Genomic DNA, 26395 nt, shown 5'->3' with positions numbered 1-26395 from the left:
AAACTCCATACAGACAGTGACCCAGAGCCGGGATCGAACCTGGGAGCTCGGCGCTGTGAGGCAGCAGCACTAACCACTGCGCCACCATGCTGCCACTTTGCCCCTTTACTTTAATATGGTAATGCTTGCGTTGGACTGGGGTGAGCACAGTAAGAAGTCTTACAACACCAGGTTAAAGTCCAACAGGTTGGTTTCGAATCACTAGCTTGCGGAGCACAGCTCCTTCCTCAGGCAAATGAAGAGGTGGGTTCCAGAAACATATACATAGACAAAGTCAATGATGCACGATGATACTTTTGAATGTGAGTCTTTGCAGGTAATTAAGTCTTTACAGGTCCAGACGGAGTGAGTAGAGAGAGGGATAATTACAGGTTAGAGAGGTGTGAATTGTCTCAAGCCAGGACAGTTGGTAGGATTTCGCAAGCCCAGGCCAGATGGTTGGGGGGTGGGGGGGGGTGAATGTAATGCGACATGAATCCAAGGTCCCGGTTGAGGCCTTACTCATGTGTGCGGAACTTGGCTATAAATCTGTGCTCGGCGATTTTGCGTTGTTGTCCTGAAGGCCGCCTTGGAGAGGCTACTCCCACTTAATAATAATAATAATAATAATCTTTATTTTTGTCACAAGTAGGCTTACATTAACACCGCAATGGGGCAGCTTGGTGGCGCGGTGGTTAGCACTGCTGCCTCATAGCGCCGAGGTACCAGGTTCGATCCTGGATCTGGGTCACTCTCCGTGTGGAGTTTGCACATTCTCCCCGGTATGAGTGGGTTCGCCCCCTCAACCCAAAGATGTGCAGCCCAGGTGGATTGGCCACGCTAAATTGCCCCTGAATTGGAAAAAATGAATTGGGTACTTTAAATTTTTTTAAAACACGGCAATGAAGTTACTGTGAAACTCCCCAAGTCACCACATTCTGACACCTGTTAGGGTACACAGAAGGAGAATTCAGAATGTTCAATCCACCTAACAGCACGTCTTTCAGGCATTCTAGAACGAGAGGTAATAGTCTTAGGATAAGATGGGCAGCATGGTAGCACAGTGGTTAGCACAGTTGCTCCATATCTCCAGGGTCCCAGGTTCAATTCCGGTTTGGGTCACTGGCTGTGTGGAGTCTGCATGTTCTCCCCATGTCTCCGTAGATTTTGTACCCGTGTTCCGGTTTCCTCCCACATTCAAAGATGTGCAGGTTAGGTGAATTGGCCATGATAAATTGCCCTTTGTGTCCAAAAAGGTTAGGTGGGTTTCCTGGGTTATGGGGTTGGGGTGGAGGCGTGGGCTGGGGTGGGGTGGTCTTTCCAGGGGCTAGTGCAAACTCGACGGGCTGAATGCCCTCCTTCTGCACTGTAAATTCTAAGATTCCACCGGGTGCTTCAGTTTCCTCCCACAAGCCCCGAATGACATGCTGTTAGATCATTTGGACATTCTGAATTCTCCCTCTGTGTGCCCGAACAGGCGCCAAAATGTGGAGTGTAGGGGCTTTTCAGAGTAACTTCATTGTAGTGTTAATGTAAGCCTACTTGTGACAATAAAGATTATTTTTAAAAAGAGGATGCAAATTCTAAAGAGTTGAAGAGAAGCTGCTTCTCCCAAGGGCTGTGAATCTGTGGAATTCATTACCCCAGAGTGCGGTGGAGCTGGGACAGTGAATAAATTTAGGGAGGAGTTAGACAGATTTTTAATCGTAGAATAGATTATCATAGAATTTACAGTGCAGAAGGAGGCCATTCAGCCCATCGAGTCTGCACCGGCTCTTGGAAAGAGCAACCTGCCCAAGGTCAACACCTCCACCCGATGCCCATAGCCCAGTAACCCCACCCAGCACTAAGGGCAATTTTGGCCAATCCACCTAACCTGCACATCTTTGGACTGCGGGAGGAAACCCACGCACACACGGGGAGGATGTGCAGACTCCACACAGACAGTGACCCAAGCTGGAATCGAACCTGGGACCCTGGAGCTGTGAAGCAATTGTGCAATTCACAATGCTACCGTGCTGCCGGTATTAAATCGGGTTGAAGGGTTATACTCGATGGGCCAATAGCCTAACTTGCTCCTATATCTTTTGAACTATTGAAAGGGGGAGACACTGATTTGCTCCCAGATGTTGCCCAGAGGAGAAAGTTTTAGTCTGAAACTCATTGTCCATCCTCCACATTGTCACATCACAAAGGAGCTCGTCCTCAAAATCAGCCAATAGGAATAAGACGTCACTGCCCAACGCGCAGTCGCGGCATCCCCCGCCCCCGCCCCCACCCATTGTTCCCTTTCCCCCACATATTCTCCAGATGAGGTTTCCAGGCAACCGGCTGACAGTTCCGGCCGTCGGTGATCACCCCCTCCCCTGACCCGGGGAGTACATGTCTCAGGGAAGGGGAAGCTGCGCATGTGCAGGGGAGCTCACTTCCGCTGACCTTACTGCTGGGGTGTTGACCAATAGGACGAATGGAGGACCGGAAGGACTCTGCTCCTCCACCAATCAGAGCTCCTTCATTGTCTCAATGCGGAAGCTGGACGTGGAGGTTTCTGCCGAGCAAAGCTGTTGTTCCTCCAACCCTGAATGAGCTTGAGTTGCTCAAAGACTCCTGTCGCCAACATCTGTGAGTAAAACACTTTCTTTTCTCCCTCTTTCCATTCCTTGTCTCATTCTGACCTTCAATTGGTAGCTTGCAGCAACTGAAGTGAAAGAAAGTGAATCCAGTGAGTGTGCAGACTCTGGAAAGCTTGGCCCAGGTCTCTCTCTCTGGCTGACTGAAAGACATTGACATACTTTGCTCCCTCAACTTGACACATTTATTTGTCTGGCTAAAATGATGGTCTCTTTCCTAATGTTCACATTTAAAGGGCAGCTTTCCCCAGGAGATGGCTGACATTAAAGGGAACAGTAAACAGGACAAACCAAACCCAACCAATTACTTCCCTGTCGGAATACTCTCCACCATCAGCAAAGTGATGGGAGGAGTCATTAACAGCGCTAGCAAGTGGTACTTACTCAGCAAAACCTGCTCACTGATGCTCAGTTTGGGTCCAACCAAGGTCACTCAGCTCCTGACCTCATTACAGCCTTGGTTCAAACATGGACAAAAGAGCTGAATGCCAGAGGTGAGGTGAGAGTGACTGCCCTTGGTATCAAGGCAGCATTTGACTGACTATGGCATCAAGGAGCCCCAGCTAAACTGCAGTCAATGGGAATCGGGGGAAAACTCTCCGCTGGTTGGAGTCATACCTGGCACAAAGGAAGATGACTGTGGTGGTTGGAGGTCAATCATCTCAGCTCCAGGAGTTCCTCAGGGCACAGTCCTGGGCCGAATCATCTCTAGCTGCTTCATCAATGACCTCCCTTTCATCACAAGGCTAGAAGTGGGAATTGTTTGTGGATGACTGCACAATGTTCAACACCATTCCTGACTCCTCAGATAATGAAGCAGTCCATGTCCAAATGCAGCATGTCCTACACAGTATCTGTGATGTTGGCTGATAAGTGGCAAGTTACATTTGTACTACACAAGTGGCAGGCAATGACCATCTCCTATAAAGGAGGATCTAACCACCACCCCTTGACATTCAGTGGGATTAGCTTTGCTGAATCCTCCACAGCCAACATCCTGAGGGTTACCATTGATCAGGAACTGAACTGGACGAGCCATATTAATACGGTGGCCATCCGGGCAGGCCAAAGACTACAGTGAATAATGCACCTTCTGACCCCCAAAGCCTGTCCACCATATACAAGGCACAAGTCAGGCATGTAATAGAATAATTACCACTTGCCTGGTTGAGTGCAGCTCCAACAACACTCAATATGCTGCTCTACACCATCCAAAACAAAGCAGCCTGCTTGACTGCCCCCCATTCCATGAATATTCAAACACTCCACCACCGACGAACAGTGGCAGCCGTGTATACCATCTACAAGATACACTGCAGTAACTCACCAAGCTTCCTCCGACAGCACCTTCCAAACCCATAAGCACTACTATCTAGAAGGACAAGAGCAGCAGATAGTTGGGAACCCCACTACCTGGAGGTTCACCTCCAAGTCACTCACCAGACAGACTTGGAAATATATCGCCCTTCCTTCATTGTTGCTGGGGCGACATCCTGGAACTCCTTCCCTGACAGCACAGGGGATGTACCAACAACTCAAGGACTGCAACGGTTCAAGAATGTAACTCATCACCACCTTCTGAAGGGCAACTAGGGATGGGCAATAAATGCTGGCTGAACCAGCAACTCCCACATCCCGTAAATGATTTTTAAAAAATGTTATATTGCACAGAGATATATCTAGTGTTGTATGGAATGTATTAGATATATTATTGATGGTTCTGTAATGAAATATATGTATTATTAGTTCTACCTACATGATATATTTCCAGTCATACAGTCATTGCAGCATTTACAGAATCCATTTGGGAACTCAAGTCAATGCTGACTCTCTGTACAGTAATCCAGTCAGTCCCATTCCCTTTCGATATCCCTGTTCCCCTGAAAGCTTATTTTCTTCATATATTATTTTGAATTATTGATCATCTCGACTTCCACAACGCTTGTGGGCAGTGAGTTCCATGTCATGACCACTCCGTGACCAAATAAAGTTCTTCCTCAGAATTTCCCTATCTCTAATCAGTAAATGTACTTGTATGGAGATTCTCTACTATTGTACAGGTTTTAGTGAGTTTAGATTTGTTGATCAACACCTTCAGGAAAATTGGGAGGGAAAGTAAGTGAATATAGGTCTCTCTGTCCAGGGCAGGAAGCAGTGAGCTTGGATTTGTCAATCAGCCTGAATCAGCACCTTCAGGAGAATTGGGAGGGGGAATATTAGATACAGCAGAGTGAGAATGAAGGGAGAGTGTGTGGGATTGAGATTTAGAGCATTTCGGGGAAAGAGAGAGGAAAGAATGTTTGATAGAAACTAGAATTGTTTGTTCTGAGTTTCTATCCTGTACTAACAATGATGACTATTGTAAAATCTGTTTGCAGGAAGTTCGAACAAGAGGAGTTTGAGGCCGAGATTTCAAACTAAATATCACGTCAAGAACTGACTGAGTCACTCAATTCTTGGGATCATTGGCCTTTGAATCTAGAAGGAGAAATGTTTGTCTATTCTATCTGCTTCAAGAGATTTTAAACATCAGTGTGTCTGGAAAAGCACTGAGAGACACACAGACAGCCCGTGTGAGACTGTTACGGAGCACTGACTGTGGAAAGAGCTTTAACCAGTGACACAGCCTGAAACAATACTACATTCACAGCAGGGAGAGACTGTATAGGTGTTCTGTGTGTGGATGAGGCTTCAACTGATCATCCAACGTGGTGAGACACAAGATCACCCGGACCATGGAGAAACCATGGAAATGTGAGGATTGTGGGAAGGGATTCAGAGCCCCACACGAGCTGGCAAGGCATCAACGCAGTCACACTGGAGAGAGGCCGTTCACCTGCTCTCAGTGTGAAAAGGGATTCACTGACATTGGCAGCCTGCGGCAACACGAACGAGTTCACACTGGAGAGAGGCCTTTCACCTGCTCTCAGTGTGAAAAGGGATTCAATGACATTAGCAACCTGCGGAAACACAAACGGGTTCACACTGGAGAGAGGCCTTTCACCTGCTCTCAGTGTGGAAAGGGATTCACTGACATTAGCAGCCTGCGGAGGCACGAACGAGTTCACACTGGAGAGAGGCCTTTCATCTGCTCTCAGTGTAAAAAGGGATTCACTGACATTGGCAACTTGCGGAAACACGAACGGGTTCACACTGGAGAAAGGCCTTTCACCTGCTTTCAGTGTGAAATGAGATTCAATGACATTGGCAACCTGCGGAAACACGAACGAGTTCACACTGGAGAGAGGCCTTTCAACTGCTCTCAGTGTAAAAAGGGATTCACTGACATTGGCAACCTGCGGAGACACGAACGAGTTCACACCGGGGAGATGCCATTCACCTGCTCTGACTGTGGGAAGGGATTCGCTCAGTTATCCAACCTGCAGAGACACCAGAGAGTTCACACCGGGGAGAAGCCATACATCTGCACTGTGTGTGATATGGGATTCACTCAATTATCCGGCCTGCGTAGCCACAATGTCACTCACACCAAGAGCAGGCCCTTTAAATGCTCTGACTGCTGGAGGGGTTTCAAAAGCTCACAGCGACTGATGTCCCACCAGCGTGTTCACTCTGAGGCGAAACCGTTCAGCTGCTCTCACTGCACAAAGTGCTTTAGAACCTCATCCAACCTGATGAAACACGAGCGAGGTCACACCGTTGAGAGCCCGTTCACCTCTCCGACTGGGAAAAGATTCACTCGATCATCACCTGCTGAGCCACAATGTCACTCACAGCAATGAGAGACCGTTTAAATGCTCCGACTGTGGGAGCGGGTTTCAAAGCTCTCAGGTACTGATGGAACACCAGCGCATTCACACTGAGGAGAGACCGTTCATTTGCTCTCACTGCACAAAGAGGTTTCAAACATCATCCAGATTGCGGATACACCAGCGAGTTCACACTTGAAAGAGGCCATTCACCTGCTCTCACTGTGGGGAGGGATTCACTCAGTCGTCCAACATACTGAGACACCAAATGGTTCACAAGTGATGTTGGATTGGATTCTGCTGTTAATCACATCCAGGACTGAACCTGGAGTGGGTGAAAGTGTTTGTCTCCTCGCCAACTCCTGGTGCTGTAATTGCGGACTCTGGCGAACTACTGCTCCCCGGACCTGGAATACCCGACTGTGAAGTGCTGTCCACACTGCCGTCCACGGAATTCACTTCTGCCATCATCACAGCGATCTACATCCCACGCCAGGCGGAAGTGAAGAAGGCGCTTGATGAATTGTAACCGCTATAAATAACAATGAAGCCTAATACCCGGAGGCCTTGTTCATCGTGGCCGAGGATTTTAACCAGGCCAACCTCGAGTGCACTGCCCAAATTCCCCCAACACATCTCCTGTCCCAACAGGGGCCCCAACATCCTTGACCACTGCTACACAAACATCAAGGGCGCCTGATGATCCATCCCCTGACCGCACTTCGTAAAATCGGACCACAAGATGGCGCTCCTTAAGCAGAAACTTAAGCTGGAGAATCTGGTTATGAAGGTTGTGCAATGCTGGTCTGAGGCAACAGAAGAGCTCTTACGTGACTGGTCCACATTCAAGAACTCGGCAGTTAACCTAAATGAGTATGCCAGCACCATCACAGACTTCATCAGTAAGTGTGTAGAAGATTGTGTGTCAAAGAAGGTAGTACGTACATTACCCAACCAGAAACCATGGTTTAATCGGGAGATTCACTCCCGACTGAAGGCCACGTCTGAGGCGTTCAAGTCAGTACAAAAAAATCTAGGTATGACCTCTGCAAAGCCAACAGGGTAGCCAAGAGACAACAGAAGAGTTGCCCAGACTAAGCGAGAATCATGGACTCTCATCGATTGTGGCGAGGCTTAAACAACATAATGCGCTAAAAAGCAAAGCTGAGTAGGATCTTTAGCAACAGCGCACCCCTTCCCGACAAACTCAATGCATTCTATGCTTATTTCGAGCAGGAAACCAACAAACCTCTGTCATCTGCCCCAGCAGCCTTGGTCACACCCATGCCCACCGTCCCAGCCTCCAAAGCCAGATTGGCCTTCTTGAAAGTGAACCCTCAGAAAGCGACAGGTCCTGACGGGATCCCTGCCATGCACCCAGATCCTGCGCGGACCAACTGGCAGGTGTGTTCGCGGACATCCTCAACCTCTCCCTACTCCGTTCTGAGGTTCCCACCTGCTTCAAGAAGATCACCATCATACCGGTGCCAAAGAAGAACCAGGCAACGTGCCTCGATGACATTGATCATTATGAAATGCTTAGACCACAGCTGGAGTAATGTGTGCAGTTTTACTCCCCTTACCTTAGGAAAGGTATTGCCACAGAGGAACAGCAACAAAGTTTCACCAGACTTGTTCTGGGTTTGGCAGGACTGTCCTGTGAAGAGAGATTGGGGAAACTAGGCCTCTTTTCTCTCGAGTTTCAAGGAATGAGAGGGGATTTCATTGAAATTTACAAAATCCATAAAGGAGTAGACAGGGTGGGTGCAGGTGAGATGTTTCCCCTGGTTGGAGAGTCTGGAACCAGGGGACACAATTTCAAAATAAGGGGGAAGCCACTTAGGACGGGTCTCTGAGGAGACATTTCTTTACTCCTCGGGTTGTGAATCTTTGGAATTCTCTACCCCAGAGGGCTGTGGGAGCTCAGTCACTGAGTGTGTTTAAAGCAGAGACTGGCAGATTTCTTTTTTTTTTAATGTTTAATAAATTATGTTTTTCTAATTAAGGGGCCGTGTGGCGAGGCCAATTCACCAATGCTGCACATCAAGTTCGGGTGTGGATCTGAGACTCACAAGCCACTAGGAGAATGTGCAAACTCCACATGGACAGTGACCCGGGGCCAGGATCGAACTCGGGTTCTTGGTGCCGTGAGGCAACAGTGCTAACCACTGGGCAACCGTGCCACCCAACTGACCGATTTCTAAATATCAATAACACAAATGGATATGGAGATAGTGTGGGGAAAAAGACATTGAATCATAGAATCATAGTATTTACAATGCAGAAGGAGGCCATTCGGCCTATTGAGTCTGCACCGGCCCTTGGAAAGAGCACCCGACCAAAGTCCACCCCCCCCCCCCCCCCTATCCCCGTAACCCAGTGACCCCACCCAAACTTTTTGGACACCGGGCAATTTAGCATGGCCAATCCATCTAACCTGCACATCTTTGGACTGTGGGAGGAAACCGGAGCACCCAGAGGAAACCCACTCAGGCACAGGGAGAAAGTGCAAACTCCGCACAGACCGTGACCCAAGCCGGATTCGAACCTGGGACCCTGGAGCTGTGAAGCAACTGTGCTAACTACTGTGCTACCGTGAAGTGGATGATCAGCCAAGATCATATTGAATGGTGGCGCAGGATCAATGGGCTGAATGGCCAACTCCTGCTCTGACGCTCCGATGGTATAAAGATTGGTAGGAAAGTAATTTGTGAAGAGGACATAAGGAGACTAGAAAGGATAGAGGTAGGTTACGTGAGTGGGAAAAGATCTGTCAAATGGAGAATAATGTGAGAAAATGAGAAATTGTCCATGTTGCCAGAAGAATAAAACAGTTTCTGATTTGAATAGTGAGAGATTGTAGAGCTCTGAGACTCCGAGGGATCTGGGTGTCCAAGAGCATGACTCACAAAAAGGGAATTGAATACAAAAGTAGGGAGGTTGTGCTTCAGTTATACAGGACATTGATGAGTCCACATCTGGAGCACTGTGTACAGTATTGCTCTCATTTAAGGAAGGATGTAAATGTGTTGGAAGCAGTTCAGAGAAGGTTTACTGGGCTCATACCTGGAATTGGAGGCTGGTCTTATGAGGAATGATTGGGCAGGCTGGGCTTGTGTCCAATGGAGTTTAGGTGACTTGATTGAACCATATCAGATCCTGAGGGGCCTTGACAGGGTGGATGTGGAAAGGATGTTTCCTCTTGTGGGAGAATCTAGAAATTGGAGTCACTTTAAAAGTAATACTTGCCCATTTAAGGCAGAGGAGAACTTTTTTCTCTCCGAGTTGGGAGTCTTTGGAACTTCTTCCTCAAAGGGCAGTGGAAGCAGAGTCTTTGAATATTTTGAAGACTGAGTTGAATAGATTCTTGATAAGCAAGTGGGGTGAAAGGTTATCGGGGGGAATCTGGAGTTGAGGTTACAATCAGATCAACTTATTAAATGGTGGAGCAGGCTCGAGGGGCCGAGTGGCCTACTCTTGCTCCTAATTTGTATGTTATCACATCCTTTATAATAGATTGTAGCATTTTCCCTCCTTCTGATGTCTGGCTAATAGGTCTGTGGTTCCCCGTTTTCTCTCTCCCTACTTAAATATTGGGGTTACATTTACCACCTTCCAATCTGCAGGAACCATTCCAGAATCTATAGAATTTTGAAAGGTGATCACCAATGTATTCACTATCTCTACAGCCACCTCTTTCAACACTCTGGGATGTAGAGCAGCAGCTTTTGGGGATTTATTAACTTTCAACCACATTAATTTCTCCAGTACTGCTTTTTCACTAATGCTAATCTCTTTCAGTTCCTCGTGCTCACTGGTCCCTTGGTTCTCGCGTGTTTTTGGGACAATTTCCGTATCTTCCTCTGTGAAGACAGATACACATTGTTTATTTTCACTGTCATTTCCGTATTCCCCATTATAAACTCTCCTGTCTCTGTCTGGAATGGACCCACATTGGTCTTTGCGAATCTTTTCCTTTTCACATTTTACAGGAACTTTTCCAGTTGTTTTTTTATGTTTCTAGCCAGTTTGCTCTCCTATTCTATTTTCTTTTTATGAGTTTCTTGATCCTCCTTTGCTGAATTCTTAAACAAGTTTCCAATCCTCGGGCTTACACTTATTTTGGCAACTATATGAGTGATAAGATTTTTTATTTTATCTTCAAAAATAAGCCCAAGATCTGGTTGATTGGAGGTGTCCAAAAATACAACTTTATTGCTAATTATCCATCTTGATTCTCTTACATAAAAAGAAATCAAAATTCAGATGAAATAATGCATCAAAACATAATAAAGAGAGTTAAACAAAAACATCAGAAAATATTAGAAAATTAATCGATGGTTCAGAATTTCTTAAAGCATGAATACAGAACAAACTTTAGTCATGAAACTTTATTCTTAAAGAAATTCTTATCAATGGTCTAACCCCTTATTGGTTTCAAATTCTCAGCTGAGGCTTCCTGATTTATTCAAAAAACTCTGTCACTTGGAGCATGATTTATTATCCAGGCATTGGTCATTACTTAAGATTCATTAATGTCTATCAAATTAATTAAATGTCTACATGCTCCCGCCATGTGTACCAATCCTCTGAAGATAAGGTGTGCTGCATTAACCTTGCTTGTTGCTGAGGCTTTGCTACATTTTGTAAATGTTTCTGTTGCTAAGGCTGCGATACTTTTTCATTACTTGATGTATTTGTAGAACAATGGTTTATTCATTACGAGGGCTTTTATGCAACTTTTTTTGAAACCGTGTTAGATTCTGACACATCAAGTTGCTGTACAGCAATTCTCATATTTTTATCTGAAACAATGACTTTGCCTTGTGGATATTCCATTTTCTGTCTGTATGTATACTGAATTTAAGAATTATACTGCATCGATTCTTCAAGGTACCAATAAATCAGTGAAGCAATAAATCTGTAATTGATCAATGAGCCTCTTCCTTTGACCTAATGGAATCTTTAATTTTTCTTGTTAACCACGGTTGCGTCACTTTTCCTGTTGGATTTTGTTTCTTAAAGGAATCTATATTTTATGTAAATATGTGGTAATTCCTTAAATGCGACTGCCTGTGTATCATTACACATTTTATTGTAAGTTCCCAATCAACTTGGCCCTCATAGCTTGACAGTTTCCTTCTGAGACGGAACCATGTAACCACCAAAGCCTATCTTCATCTGAACTGCATGCTTTGGGGTTCCAAACAGAAACAGGAACTATCTGTCATCTACCTTCCAAACACCCTTTCACTCTGTGATCCTTGTGAAATTTGAAGCCAAGTATTTGCCACAAGGCTCAAGAGCATCAGCCCACTGGAGGCAAAGTCGTGAGACCGGCCAGTCCAGCAGAAAGAAACCCTCCAACCCTCCCCATTGACCAACTGACAGAATGAACACAATGCTGTTCTGGGTGTAATTGAGAGTAGCAACAATAACAGCAGATTCCAATCCCTGTAATCACTTGTGACCTTGTTGGTGTCTCAGCAGGTACAAGGAAACACAGAATCCCTTCTCAATTTGAGTGCAGGTGAATGCTCACTCCCCGGGGTGAACTGGCTGATGTCTCCGCAGGGTGGATAAATGTCTGAATCCCTTCCCACATTGAGAGCAGGTGAACGGCTTCTCCTCCGTGTGAACTCGGCGGTGGGACGTCAGGCTGGCTAATTGAATCTCTTCCCACACTGAGAGCAGTTCAATGGCCTCTCCCCAGTGTGAACCCTCTGGTGTGTTTGCAGGGTGAATGACTGACTGAATCCTTTCCCACACTGAGAGCTGCTGAATAGCCTCTCCCAGTGTGAATGCACCGATGAGCTTCCAGTGCAGATGGGGCTTTGAATCTCTTCCCACAGTCCTGGCATTTCCACTGTTTCTCCATGTTTTTGGGTCTCCTCGTGTCTCTCCAGGTTAGACAATTGAAGCCTTACTCATACAGAGAACACGTGTACAGTCCCTCCCTTCTGTGAAGCTCTGTAACTGGTTGAAGCTCTTTCCACAGTCAGTGCTCTGGAACACTCTCACTCGGGTGTGTGTGTCCCAAAGAATCAAGTGACTCTGTCAGAACAAGATGTGATGTTTGGGCTTTCTGTCTGTAATTCCTCCTTTTCTAATATCCTGGAAAAACAAATTACAAAATACATCACTGTCAGTACAGGATAGAAACTCCGAACAGACAGTTCTAGTTTCTCTGGAACATTCTTTCCTCTCTCATTCCCCAAAAGCTGTAAATCTCGATCCCACACACTCTCCCCACATTCTCACTCTGCTGCATCTAATATTCACCCTCCCAATTCTCCTGAAGGTGCTGATTCAGGCTGATTGACAGATCCCTGCTCACTGCTTCCTGTCCTGGACACAGAGATCATAACAAATAGGAGCTGCAGTCGGCCATTTGGCCCATTAAACTTGCTCAACCCTTTATTTGTCGTATGAGGAATGGTTGAGGACTCTGGGTCTGTACTCGTTGGAGTTTAGAAGGATCAGGGGGGGATCTTATTGAAACTTACAGGATACTGCGAGGTGTGGATAGAGTAGACATGGAGAAGATGTTTCCACTTGGAGGAAAAACTAGAACCAGAGGACACAATCTCAGACTAAAGGGACGATCCTTTAAAACAAATGTGAGGCGGAATTCTTTCAGCCAGAGGGTGGTGAATCTGTGGAACTCTTTGCCCCATTTGAGTTTTCCCCATTTGAGAAGGCCCATGTGCCTCGGACACCAACGACATGGCCGGTAGGGACAAGCCCCACCATCAAGGTAGCGGATTTAATTGGATATTATCGATCAAGGCCAAATCACTGAGTGTCTTTAAGACAGAGATAGATAGGTTGTTGATTATTAAGGGGATCAGGGGTTATGGGGAGAAGGCTGGAGAATGGGGATGAGAAAATATCAGCCATGATTGAATGGTGGAGTAGACGCGATGGGCCGTGTGGCCTAATTCGGCTCCTTGGCCTTATTAGGGTCACAAGTAGACTTGTATTAACGCTGCAATGAAGTTACTGTGAAAATTAAGGCTGAACCTGTCAAACCTTTGCTCCCTTATACAATTGAAATCCACACCACCTCCCACCATAATCAGCTGGTGAGAATCCAAATCCTAGATTTGACTATTTTGAAGGCAGTGCTGGATAGATTCTTGATAAGCAAGGGAGTGAAAGGTTATCGGGGGGTCGGTGGGAATGTGGAGTTGAGGTTACAATTAGATCAGCTGTGAACTTATTGAGGGGAGCCTACTCCACAGTTTGGTTGTGGGATGCAGAATGTATTTATCCCAGAACCCGACTCATTCCACTTCCCTTTCTCTTTCCTCTTTTTTGGAGATCATGTTTGGCTGATCCCACATGCTATTTACACTTCTGAACCTTTTGGTGTTTGCTGCTACACGAAATCGGGCTGCCCTAAAATTCGGCCCCTTCAGTGAACCTCTGAGCACCCGGGACAAAACTGAATAGAACCGACCCCCCCCCTAAAATTCGGCCGGTTAAGAAAGCCTTAATCACTGTATTAAGTTTATCTTTTCTCTACACCTTGCTATAACGTAACATTGTATTCTGCAGTCTCTCCTTCCTTCCATATTTACGGTATGCATTGTTTGTACTGCATGCAAGAAACAATACTTTTCACTGTATCCTAACACATGTGACAATAATAAATCAAATCAAAAAAACTACATTTACATCATCATCAAAACATATACACAAGGGCAGGCAAAGAATTATACAGTCAATAGGAAAGATGATCTGGTGGGTGTCTATTCTGCACTGGTTGCCTGCTCACTGAAGGGATTTGGTTCTTCTTACCCTTGAATGTCCTCTCCTGGTCTTCAGAAGATGTCTCTCCCCTGGAAGGTGTTATAGTCTTTTTTGCAGACAGAAGATTAGGAGCAGCAAGGGGTTCTTCAGCAATCTTGGTTTCTGCGGATTGACCAGAAGTCGCAGCCACATGATCAGATAGTATGGATGGCGGTTCATCCTGAGGTAGCTCTAGCACACACAGTACTGGCACATTGATGGGTGTCACTAACAACTGATCTGTGTCGTCTCCACACTCACTCATCTTCAGTTTGCACAGTGTAGGAGACAGGGCCAGTTTCAGACAACACAGTTACAGGGACCCTCTTCTCGCTGGTGGTGCAGCTGCACACCAAAACCTGCTCTCCTTGTCCAAAAAAGCATCTTTTGGGATTCCCTTCTCTTCTTCAGGTTTGTGACTGCTGATTGTGTTCCACTGTCTCAGGCGTCTCCAGGGGAAATGTTGATGAGATGTCGTTCTCAGCTTCTTCTTCAGTAGAACAAAGAAAGAACTGTACAGCACAGGAACAGGCCCTTCGGCCCTCCAAGCCCATGCCGACCATGCTGCCTGACTAAACTACAATCTTCTACACTTCCTGGGTCCGTATCCCTCTATTCCCACCCTATTCATGTATTTGTCAAGATGCCCCTTAAATGTCACTATCGTCCCTGCTTCCACCACCTCCGGTAGCGAGTTCCGGGCACCCACTACCCTCTGCGTAAAAAACTTGCCTCGTACATTGACTCTAAACCTTGCCCCTCTCACCTTAAACCTATGCCCTCTAGTAATTGACCCCTCTCCCCCGGGGAAAAGCCTCTGACTATCCACTCTGTCTGCCCCTCATAATTTTGTAGACCTCTATCAGGTCGCCCCTCAACCTCCTTCGTTCCAGTGAGAACAAACCGAGTTTATTCAACCGCTCCTCATAGCTAATGCCCTCCATACCAGGCAACATTCTGGTAAATCTCTTCTGCACCCTCTCTAAAGCCTCCACATCCTTCTGGTAGTGTGGCGACCAGAATTGAACACTATACTCCAAGTGTGGCCTAACTAAGGTTCTATACAGCTGCAACATGACTTGCCAATTCTTATACTCAATGCCCCGGCCAATGAAGGCAAGCATGCCGTATGCCTCCTTGACTACCTTCTCCACCTGTGTTGCCCCTTTCAGTGACCTGTGGACCTGTACTCCTAGATCTCTTTGACTTTCAATACTCTTGAGGGTTCTACCATTCACTGTATATTCCCGACCTGCATTAGACCTTCCAAAATGCATTACCTCACATTTGTCCGGATTAAACGCCATCTGCCATCTCTCCGCCCAAGTCTCCAAACAATCTAAATCCTGCTGTATCCTCTGACAGTCCTCATCGCTATCCGCAATTCCACCAACCTTTGTGTCGTCTGCAAACATACTAATCAGACCAGTTACATTTTCCTCCAAATCATTTATATATACTACAAAGAGCAAAGGTCCCAGCACTGATCCCTGTGGAACACCACTGGTCACAGCCCTCTAATTAGAAAAGCATCCTTTCATTGCTACTCTCTGCCTTCTATGGCCTAGCCAGTTCTGTATCCACCTTGCCAGCTCACCCCTGATCCCGTGTGACTTCACCTTTTGTACTAGTCTACCATGAGGGACCTTGTCAAAGGCCTTACTGAAGTCCATATAGACAACATCCACTGCCCTAGTAGTAAAGCTGGGGAACTCTGAGTGGTCGAGTGTGTGGTGTTGCGAGATGTCACCAAGAAACTGTTTAGACGGCAATTTAATGAACCTTGGTCCTTGAAGGTTTTCAGTGCATCTTCAAGGACTGGACAAACATTTCGGCTGAACCATTTGTGGATGGGTGGTAAGGTGCTGATTTTATGTGTTGGATACCACTCATCTTTAGATAGTTCTCAAACTCCTGAGCTGTGAATTGTGGACCGTTATCACTCTCAATTTGTTCTGGTTTCCCAAATCTGGTGGGAAAATTGCATCGGGATTTTCGATGATTTGTTCTGCAGTTGTTGATTTCATTAGGACCACCGGCCATTTGGAGTGTGTATCTAGGACAACCATCAACACGTGCCCCTCGTATGGCCCTGCAAAGGCAATGTGTAACACCATGGTTGAAGTCTCCCTGCTGCCAATGAAAGAAAACCTTTTGTGGCCCAAAATAGTTAAGGGCCTGTGGGCCGTTAGCAATGTGAAGTGACGACCACAGAGATATTGGTGAAATCTTCTCGCACCATAAATAATACTCACTGCCTCCTCCTCCAACTGGGCGTAATCTGATTCAGCACTTGTTAAGGTATGTGACAAAAGCTATTGGCCTTTCTTCCCCTGAAGGTGGTATGTGTGACACCACCATCCCAACACCGTACGGCGAGACATCATTGGTAAGTTGTGGTGGTAACTTTGGGTTGAAATAGACCAACACTCCTGAATTCTTCAGTGTTTCTTTAACTGACTGATGTGCTTTTTCACACTCTGGTGTCCATTGCTATGCTTGTTTTATGCACAACTAATTAGGTCATGGTTTAAGCAGGGTTGCTCGCTTTGAATCAAATTTCTCATATTGGTTAATTAAACCGAGGAATGATCTTAACTGTGTTACATTCATTGGTCATGGATCCTCCATGAGAGCCTCCATCTTCTTAGCTGCCTTCTGTTAGAATGGTGAGCAAATGTGGAGATTCAGCCTCAAAATTCATATGCGGATAGGCCTGCGTTAGGTCGATTTTACTGAATTTCTGTCCTCCTGCTAGGCTGGTGAACAAAACCTCAATCAACAGCAGCAGGTATTGATCCGCACATAAAACCAGATTGATGGTTGTTTTAAAATCTCCATAAATGCGTATAGTCCCGTCCTGCTTCATTACAGGCACAATAGAGGCTGCACAGCCACGAGCGGTGATGTGTTGACTAGTAGTTAATTAATGCACTAATCTTCAATTGACACATTTGGTTAATATAAGATCCGATGGTTCAAAAAGACAATTTGTGGAAAACAATAGCTTTCTTTCTTACTAATCTTGAGTGGATTCAGCAATGAGCCTTATTCTTGACAGACTTTGACAGAATATGATGTCATGCAGTTTATTAAAATTAGGAAATATTCTCTTAGTTCAAATAATATCTGGTGGCTCTTCTGTTTCTTGGAACATTTAGGTGCAATGTTATTTTTAAAAATATACATTCATCTATGTTATTTTCCTTGACCTATTTATGACAGCGAATACGTTATTAAAGTGATTGATTTTAAATCTAGAATTGATTACCGAAGCCTACATACAGTTTGCTAAATTACAATGGTGATTACACTTCATTGAACATAGAACATAGAATTTACAGTGCAGAACGAGGCCATATGGTCCATCGAGTCTGCACCGGCTCTGGGAAAGAGCACCCAAACCAAGGTCCACACCTCCACCCTATCCCCAGAACCCAGTAACCCCACCCAACGCTAAGGGCAATTTTAGACACTTAAGGGCAATTTAGCATGGCCAATCCACCTAACCTGCACATCTTTGGACTGTGAGAGGAAACTCCGCGGAGCACCCGGAGGAAACCCACGCACACACGGGGAGAACGTGCAGACTCCACACAGACAGTGACCTAAGCCAGGAATCGAACCTGGGATCCTGGAGCTGTGAAGCAATTGTGCTATCCACAATGCTACCGTGGTGCCCTTAAACATTGGCTGTGAAACATTTTAGGACGTCCTGTGCAAAATTTTTAATTGTACAGGAATTTAGACATATTACACTCAATTCCTTCATCAAGATGATTAATAAAAATTCAATCTTCAATTTCTGTGATACCCATATATTTGACACCATTTTGAAAACTCTTGTGAAAATCCAAACACTGTGTCCTGAATGATTTGATTAAAAACACAGCGAGTTGTTGTGATTTGGAATATGCGCCTGAAAACAGCGCAAGAAGCAGTTTCAACTGTTGTCTTTCAAAAGGGAACTGGACAGATTCTTGAAAGGACAGGAAAATTGCAGGGTGATGGTTTTAATTGGATAGCTCGGCCAAAGCATGAGCTGGTTGGGCAGAATGGCCTCCTGTGCACTCTGAGCTACGTGTGCATTTAAACCGAGTGGTAATGAGCTGGAACCCATTTCCTATGAGGCCGGGAGAAGCCTAGATGACACGATGGTTAGAAATGGAATTTGGATCAATACTTTAGGGAAATAAACCTGCAGGGATATAAGGATAGAATGGGGAAATAGAACTGACTGGTTTGCTCTACACAGAGCCAGCATGGCCTGGTCCCGAGTGGCTCCATTCTCTGCCCTCATAAACCTACACACTAAAGAGAGAAATTTCATGAACTCCAGTCTCTCCAATTGAAAGCAGAAACGCATCTGAATCCAACCATTGTCATCACTTGTGAACTCGTGGTGTGCCAGCAGGTGGTGTGAGTGAGTGAATCCCTTCCCACACTCAGTGCAGGTGAACAGGCTATCCCCGGTGTGAACTCGCTGATGTCTCAGAATGCCGGACGACATTTTAAATCTCTTTGCGCAGTGAGAGCAGCTAAACGGTTTGTCCTCGGCGTGAATACGCTGGTGGACCCTCAGAACTGCAGCATTTTTGAAGCCCTTCCCACATTCCGAGCATTTAAAGGGTCGTTCATTTGTGTGGGTGACCTGGTGTACAAGCAGGCTGGATGACTGAGTGAATCACTGCCTGCACTTGGAGCAGGTTATTGCCCCCCCCAGTGTGAACTCGATGGTGTCCGCAGGGCCGGTGCATCACTGAATCACTTCCCACACTCAGAGCAGACGAATGGCCTCCCCCATTGTGTACCCGCTGATGTGTCACTAAGTTGGAAGAATTCCTAAATCTCTTCCCACAACTGGAGCAGGTGAATGGCCTCTCACCGGTGTGAAGTCGCTTGTGTATCTGTAGATAAGTTGACCGAGTGAATTCATTTCCACACTCAATGCAGGTGAAGAGCCTCTCCCCAGTATGAACTCGTCAGTGTGTCGGTAAGTTGGATGAATGACTGATCCCTTCCCACATTCAGGACAGATGAACGGCCTTTCCCCAGTGTGACTGCGGCAAAGAATCTCCAGCTTAGATGGGGCTGTGAATCCCTTCCCACCTAGGGAGCAGGTGAACGGCCTCTCTCCGGTGTGAATGCGACGATGCGTTTCCAGCACAGATGGAGATGAAATGAAAATGAATGAATGAAAACCGCTTATTGTCACAGGTAGGCTTCAAATGAAGTTACTGTGAAAAGTCCCTAGTCGCCACATTCCGGCACCTGTTCGGGGTGGGGGCTGGTACGGGAATTGAACCGTGCTGCTGGCCTGCCTGGTCTGCTTTCAAAGCCAGCGATTTAGCCCAGTGTGCTAAACCAGCCCCAGATCTGAAACCCTTCCCAGCCACCACATTTGCACGGGTTTCTTCATGATGTGGATGCATTTGTGACTCTGCAGGTTGGACAATCAGTTCAAACGTCATCCACACACACAGCACATGTACGGTCTCTCCCCGCTGTGAAGAATGTGATAAATCTCTTCTGCTTTATAATTAGTTAAAGCTCTTTCCACAGTCAGCGCTCTGGAACACTCTCACTCGGGTGTGTGTGTCTTGGTGCTTTTCCAGTCACACTAATGATTAAAATCTTTTGAAGCAGACAGAACAGAAAACATTTCTCCTTCCAGATTCAAAGGCCGATGATATTCCGGTCTCAAGGAAACGAGTGAATCTATCAGATCGAGACACATTTGAGATTTCGGTCTGTAATTGTTCCTCTTCTAATATCCTGGAAAAACAATACACAAAAGTTATCACTTTCAGTACAGGATAGAGATCCAGAACAAACAATTCTTTTTAAAAAAAATATATTTTATTCAAGATTTTTTGGCCAAACATAACAATATGTAGTGTTTCTTTTACACAACAATAAAGCAATGTAAATAACAGTGGCCAGTTTTAAACAAATAAATAAATAATATATAAACAGAAACAAAAACAAAACTAATTGGCAACTGCCTTGTCAAAAATAGATACTCTCCAAAGATACAATCCAACAGTCCAGTGTACAATTACCTATAACAAATGCCTATACATATACAATAACATCCCTGAGAGTCCGTCCGATTCCTCACCCCCCCCCCCCCCCCCCCCCGGGTTGTTGCTGTTGTCTTCTTCTTTTCCATTCCCCCTATCTTCTGTGAGGTAGTCGACGAACGGTTGCCACCGCCTGGTGAACCCTTGAGCCGAACCCCTTAATACAAACTTAATCCGTTCTAACTTTATAAACCCTGCCATGTTGTTTATCCAGGTCTCCACACCCGGGGGTTTGGCTTCCTTCCACATTAAGAATATCCTGCGCCGGGCTACTAGGGACGCAAAGGCCAAAACATCAGCCTCTCTCGCCTCCTGCACTCCCGGCTCTTCTGCAACCCCAAATATAGCCAACCCCCAGCTTGGTTCAACCTGGACCCCCACCACCTTCGAAAGCACCTTTGCCACCCCCACCCAAAACCCCTGTAGTGCCGGGCATGACCAGAACATGTGGGTGTGATTCGCTGGGCTTCTCGAGCATCTCGCACACCTATCCTCTACCCCAAAAAATTTACTGAGCCGTGCTCCAGTCATATACACCCTGTGTAACACCTTAAATTGTATCAGGCTTAGCCTGGCACACGAGGACGATGAGTTTACCCTACGTAGGGCATCAGCCCACAGCCCCTCCTCAATCTCCTCCCCCAGCTCTTCTTCCCATTTCCCTTTCAGCTCATCTACCATGATCTCCCCCTCGTCCCTCATTTCCCTATATATGTCCGACACCTTACCATCCCCCACCCATGTCTCTGAGATCACTCTATCCTGCACCTCCTGCATCGGGAGCTGCGGGAATTCCCTCACCTGTTGCCTCGCAAAAGCCCTCAGTTGCATGTACCGAAATGCATTCCCTTGGGGCAACCCATATTTTTCCGTCAGCGCTCCCAGACTCGCAAACGTCCCATCTATGAACAGATCTCTCAATTGTGCTACCCCTGCTCTTTGCCATGCTCCAAATCCTCCATCCATTCTCCCCGGAACAAACCTATGGTTATTTCTTATCAGGGACCGCACCGAGGCTCCCGTCTTCCCCCTATGCCGTCTCCACTGCCCCCAAATTTTCAATGTAGCCACCACCACCGGGCTTGTGGTGTATTTCTTCGGTGAGAACGGCAGCGGTGCCGTCACCAAAGCTTGTAGGCTAGTCCCACTGCAGGACACCCTCTCCAATCTCTTCCATGCCGCTCCCTCCTCTTCTCCCATCCACTTACACACCATTGAAATATTGGCGGCCCAGTAGTACTCACTTAGGCTCGGTAGTGCCACCCCCCCCCCCCCCCCCCCCCTTGTCCCTACTACGCTGCAAAAATCCCATCCTCACTCTCGGGGTCTACCCGGCCCACACAAAACTCATAATACTCTTCTCGATTCTTTTGAAAAAAGCCTTCGTGACCACCACCGGGAGGCACTGAAACACAAAAAGGAATCACGGGAGGACCACCATTTTAACCGCCTGCACCCTCCCTGCCAGTGACAAGGACACCATGTCCCATCTCTTAAAGTCCTCCTCCATCTGTTCAGAACAAACAATTCTATTTTCTCTGGAACATTCTTTCCCCTCTCATTCCCCAAAAGCTGTAAATCTCCCTCCCACGCACTCTCCCTCCATTCTCACTCTGCTGTATCTAATATTCACCCTCCCAATTCTCCTGAAGGTGCTGATTCAGGCTGATTGACAGATCCATGCTCACTGCTTCCTGTCCTGGACACGGAAACATGAAAATTTAAATGCAGGCTGCCAGACAGATATGTCTATATTACTGGACTAAAAATCATAGAATCTACTGTGCAGAAGGAGGCCATTCGGCCCATCGAGTCTGCACCGGCCCTTACGGAGAGCACCCTACTCAAGCCTACGTCTCTACCCTGTCCCCGTAACTGTCACCCAGTAACCCCCACTTAATCTTTTTGGACACTAAGGGCAATCTGGCATGGCCAATCCACCTAACCCACACGGCAGCACGGTACCACAGTTGTTAGCACAATTGCTTCACCGCTCCAGAGTCCCAGGTTCGATTCCCGGCTTAGGTCACTGTCTGTGCAGAGTCTGCATGTTCCCCCCTTGTCTGTGTGGGCTTCCTCTGGGTGCTCCGGTTTCCTCCCACAGTCCAAAGATATGCAGGTTAGGTGGATTGGCCATGATAAATTGTCCTTAGTGTCCAAAAAGGGTTGATGCGGTTACGGGGATAGGGTGGAGGAGTGGGCTTAGGTAGGGTGCCCTTTCTAAGGGCCGGTGCAGGCTCGATGGGCCGAATAGCCTACTTCTGCGCTGCACTGTAAATTCTATGATTCTACATCTTTGGACTGTGGGAGGAAACCGGAGCACCCAGAGGAAACCCACGCAGACACGGGAAGAACTGCAGACTCCGCACAGACAGCAACCCAAGCTGGGAATCGAACCTGGGACCATGGAGCGGTGAAGCAACTGTGCTAACCACTATGCTATCAGGCTGCCCCTAAAAAATGTGTTCTGCTCCTAAAAGTGTGTTTAACATACAGACTTGATTCCCTTTCTTTCCCTTCAATTGCTGCAAATCACCAATTGAAGGTCAGAATAAGAAAATGAATGGAAAGGGGAGAAAATAAAGTCTTTGACTCACAGATGTTGGAGACAGAAGGAGGTTTTAGTCTGTGTGAAGGTCAAACTTCGTTCAAACAAAGCCCGCGCTCTAATTGGCTGGGGGACCAGAGTCCTTCCGGCCTCCAATATTTTCCATTGGTTGCCGGCTGCCTGAAAACAATGGGCAATGATGTCACGTGGCACTGGAAAAGCTTTTGTCTCATGGAACGCAGACAATTTGGCCGAAAGGATTAGCAGTATCCTGCACATGCGCAGCTGCCCCTCCCCCTTGGACGTTCAGTACCGGGCTGCCCGCCCGTGCGGCGGATAGAGAGGTTTACCCAGCGTGGGGCATTGTGGGAGGCCCGGCCGCCATTGCTCACCCGTAGCCCAGTCTCCTGGGATTGGAATGAAAAGCGTCACTCTGACACAATGTACATATGGGTGGTCACTGGATTTGATTGTGACGCCCCCCTTAGCAAAACAGTTTCTTAACTTCAGGTGTAAAGATTTAGATAGCTAGATTACATATTGGGAAGGGCGATCGGTAAATGTGAAACTGAACCCGAGAGTCAGCACCTTTAGGGGAGAAGAATTGGAGAAAAGCAAGATAACATAGTGGGATGAATTAGTGTCACAATCAATAGGGAGTGTGTGGGTGACAGAGATGTATTGGTTAAGAGGGAGAAGGTTTCTGCTGTTGTTGCTGCTGTTCAGGACCAAACCTTATTCATTTGAAAAGTTGGGGCTCATTTTTTGCTGATGTTAGAGACCACTGTAACTGGGCTGTAGTTTAATGCTCTGGATTTAAGTCCAATGAACCATATTTGCATTGAACTCCCTGTATCATCTCCTTGATGTGGGATCAGTTGGAACTCTGATTTACTGGGTTATCAGTGTATCTTTAAGAACTGCTGTTTGTGATCTCTCCTCATTCATTCAGGGACTCTCAGCTGAAATTATTTTACAAAACAGTTCGCGTTCAGCATCGCACCCAAACAAATCTCAGGTGTGGATTTGACAATTCCAAGTCTGAAATGTTTCATTGATTGAAATGACATAGAATAGATATTGAAGAAACATGCCATTCAGGCCACCTGGTCTATTTAGAATTAGAATGTACAGTGCAGAAGGCGGCCATTCGGCCCATCGAGTCTGCACCGGCTCTTGGAAAGAGCACCCTACCCAAGGTCAACACCTCCACCCTATCCCCATAACCCAGTAACCCCACCCAACACTAAGGGCAATTTTGGACATTAAGGGCAATTTATCATGGCCAATCCACCTAACCTGCACATCTTTGGACTGTGGGAGGAAACCGGAGCACCCAGTGGAAACCTACACACACACGGGGAGGATGTGCAGACTCCGCACAGACAGTGACCCAAGCCGGAATCGAACCTGGGACCCTGGAGCTGTGAAGCAATTGTGCTATCCACAATGCTACCGTGCTGCCCTAAAGATGGCTTTGTTATGGCTTTGATGCTTCACACATGGTTCCTCCCAGTCTTATTCACCTTCACTGTCAGTCAGGGCTCAGTGGGTTACACGCCTACCTCTGAGTTCCAAGGTTCTGGGCTCATGCCCCCATTCAGGACTGGAGGACTACACTCAGGGCTGACACTGCAGTGCAATACTGAGGTAGTGCTGCTGTGTTGGTGTTACCATCCTTCAGATGAGATGTTAGTGAGGCCCAGTTTACCTGCTTGGTTAGATTTAAAAGTTGTTATGTTTGAGACGGGCAGGGGAGTTGTCCCGGTGTCCTGGTCAATATTTATCCCTCAATCACGAACAACAGCACAAAAACAGATCTTCTGCTCATTATCACACTGCTCTTTCTGGGGTTTTGTTAATTGTCGATAGGTTGTAGGGAGTCTACAAATAGGTACAGACAATGAGTGTGAAAAATTTGCAGATGGAGTATAAGGCAGGAGGAATAGAGAAGCAGTATCCTATTTAAATGGAGAGAGATTACAATACTCAGTGTTACAGAGGGATCTGGGTGTCCTGGTATAGGAATCACAAAAAGTTAGTGTGCAGGTACAGCAAGTGATTAGGAAAGCAAATGGAATATTGGCGTTTCTCACAAGGGGAAATGGAAGCTACAGCTATGCAGGGCCTTAGTTAGACCACATCTGGAATATTGTACACTGCATCTTCACCTTGTTTGAAAAACAAAGATATAATTGTGTTAGCTGTAGTTCAGAGGAAGTTCACTCGACACATTCCTGGGATGAGGGGCTTCTCTTATGAAGAAAGGTTGAACATGTTGGGTCCGTACCCACTGGAGTTTAGATGAAGGAGAGCTGATCTTAATGAAACATTTACAATCCTGAGGGGATTTGATAGGGTAAAAATCAGGAGGCTGTTTCCAATTTTGGGAGAGACTAGAACCAGGGGACACAGTTTATCAATATGAGGTCCACCATTCAGACGGAAATTGAGGAGAATGTTTTTCTCTCAGTGGGTCTTCAGTCTGTGGAATTCTCTTCCCAGAGAGCAATGGGGCTGGGTCATTGAATATATTCAGGGCAGCGTTGGACATATTATTAACAGAGGCGACAAGGGTTATGGGGGTGAAACAGGAAAGTGGAGTTGAGATTACAAGCAGATGAGCCATGATCTTATAGAATGGGGCAGCAGGCTCGAACGGCTGAATGGCCTACTCCTGTTCATATGTCCCTATCCGGTTGTGCCTTAATTTGCTGCCATGTTTCCTACATCACAACAGTGACTACACCTCAGAAAGTACATCATTGGCAGCAAAATGCATCGAGAATTCCAGTGGCCCTGAAAGGTGTTATATAAATACAAGTCTTTTTTTCTATCTGCAAATCCCTCTGTTCCTTTCTCTTTCATGGACGTATCCAGCTTCTCCTTAAAGTCACGCACACATTGACACTCAAATTGATAAAGGAACCAAAGGCGACATGAGGGGAAACCTTTTTTTACAGAGCGATGGGTGAGGATGTGGAAGGTTCTGGTGAGAGTGTGGTGGAGGCAGATTCAATCGCCGTTTTCAAGAGGGAATTGGGTAAATGCTATAAAGGGAAAGAATTTGCAGGGTTATGGGGGAAAGGCAAGGGAGTGGCACTAGCTGAGCCGCTCTTACTGAGAGGTGACAGACACAATGGGCCGAATGGTCTCCTGTGCTGTGAGCATTCTGTGATTCTATGCTGCAAATCGTGGGATCTCCATGATCCATCAGGAAGTTATGGAATGGGGAGAATCGAGAGTCCCTCAAGTGTTGCCCCTCCCTGTCTGGGTCAGGTTGGATGCATAGCCATCAGACAACATCCTTCTCCCTCTCCAACTACGAATCTCTGTCCCCCACAACCCACATTAATCACTTTGAACTTGAACAAAAGGAGCTATCTGGCAGAAGGGAGACCAAATTCAAGGAGACTCAGCAGAGGTGGCAGCAGAGTGGTGTTGAATTCACACAATGAGATAGGAGATGAATCAGTCTTGTTGCCGATGGTACAGAATGTCCAGCAGAGGCAGTGTAGATGGAGCCAGATGTCCAATCTGGGCCAGAGCCCCTTGTATGTGATGCTGCTGGATCAATGTTAAAACGGCAGACTGAGACTGTGTAGTACAGCAAGGCAATATTACTGGTTTCACAAACCAGAGGCCATGTCA

At 46.5% G+C, this 26395-nt stretch overlaps 1 protein-coding gene across 1 annotated transcript; it reads left to right on the top strand.

Moving 5' to 3' along the window:
• The first annotated feature begins 2457 nt into the window (after positions 1-2457).
• Positions 2458-11239, top strand: LOC140420125 (uncharacterized). Its single transcript, XM_072504145.1, has 2 exons — positions 2458-2601; positions 4988-11239. The coding sequence occupies exon 2, from the start codon at positions 5345-5347 to the stop codon at positions 6350-6352; it is 1008 nt and encodes a 335-aa protein (XP_072360246.1). The 5' UTR covers positions 2458-2601; positions 4988-5344; the 3' UTR covers positions 6353-11239.
• Positions 11240-26395: the final 15156 nt, after the last annotated feature.

The sequence above is a fragment of the Scyliorhinus torazame genome, chromosome 5, assembly GCF_047496885.1.
Source record: "Scyliorhinus torazame isolate Kashiwa2021f chromosome 5, sScyTor2.1, whole genome shotgun sequence".
NCBI classification, from domain to species: Eukaryota; Metazoa; Chordata; class Chondrichthyes; order Carcharhiniformes; family Scyliorhinidae; genus Scyliorhinus; species Scyliorhinus torazame.
The sequence above is the reverse complement of the archived record's forward strand: the minus strand, read 5'-3'. Positions and strand labels throughout refer to the sequence as shown.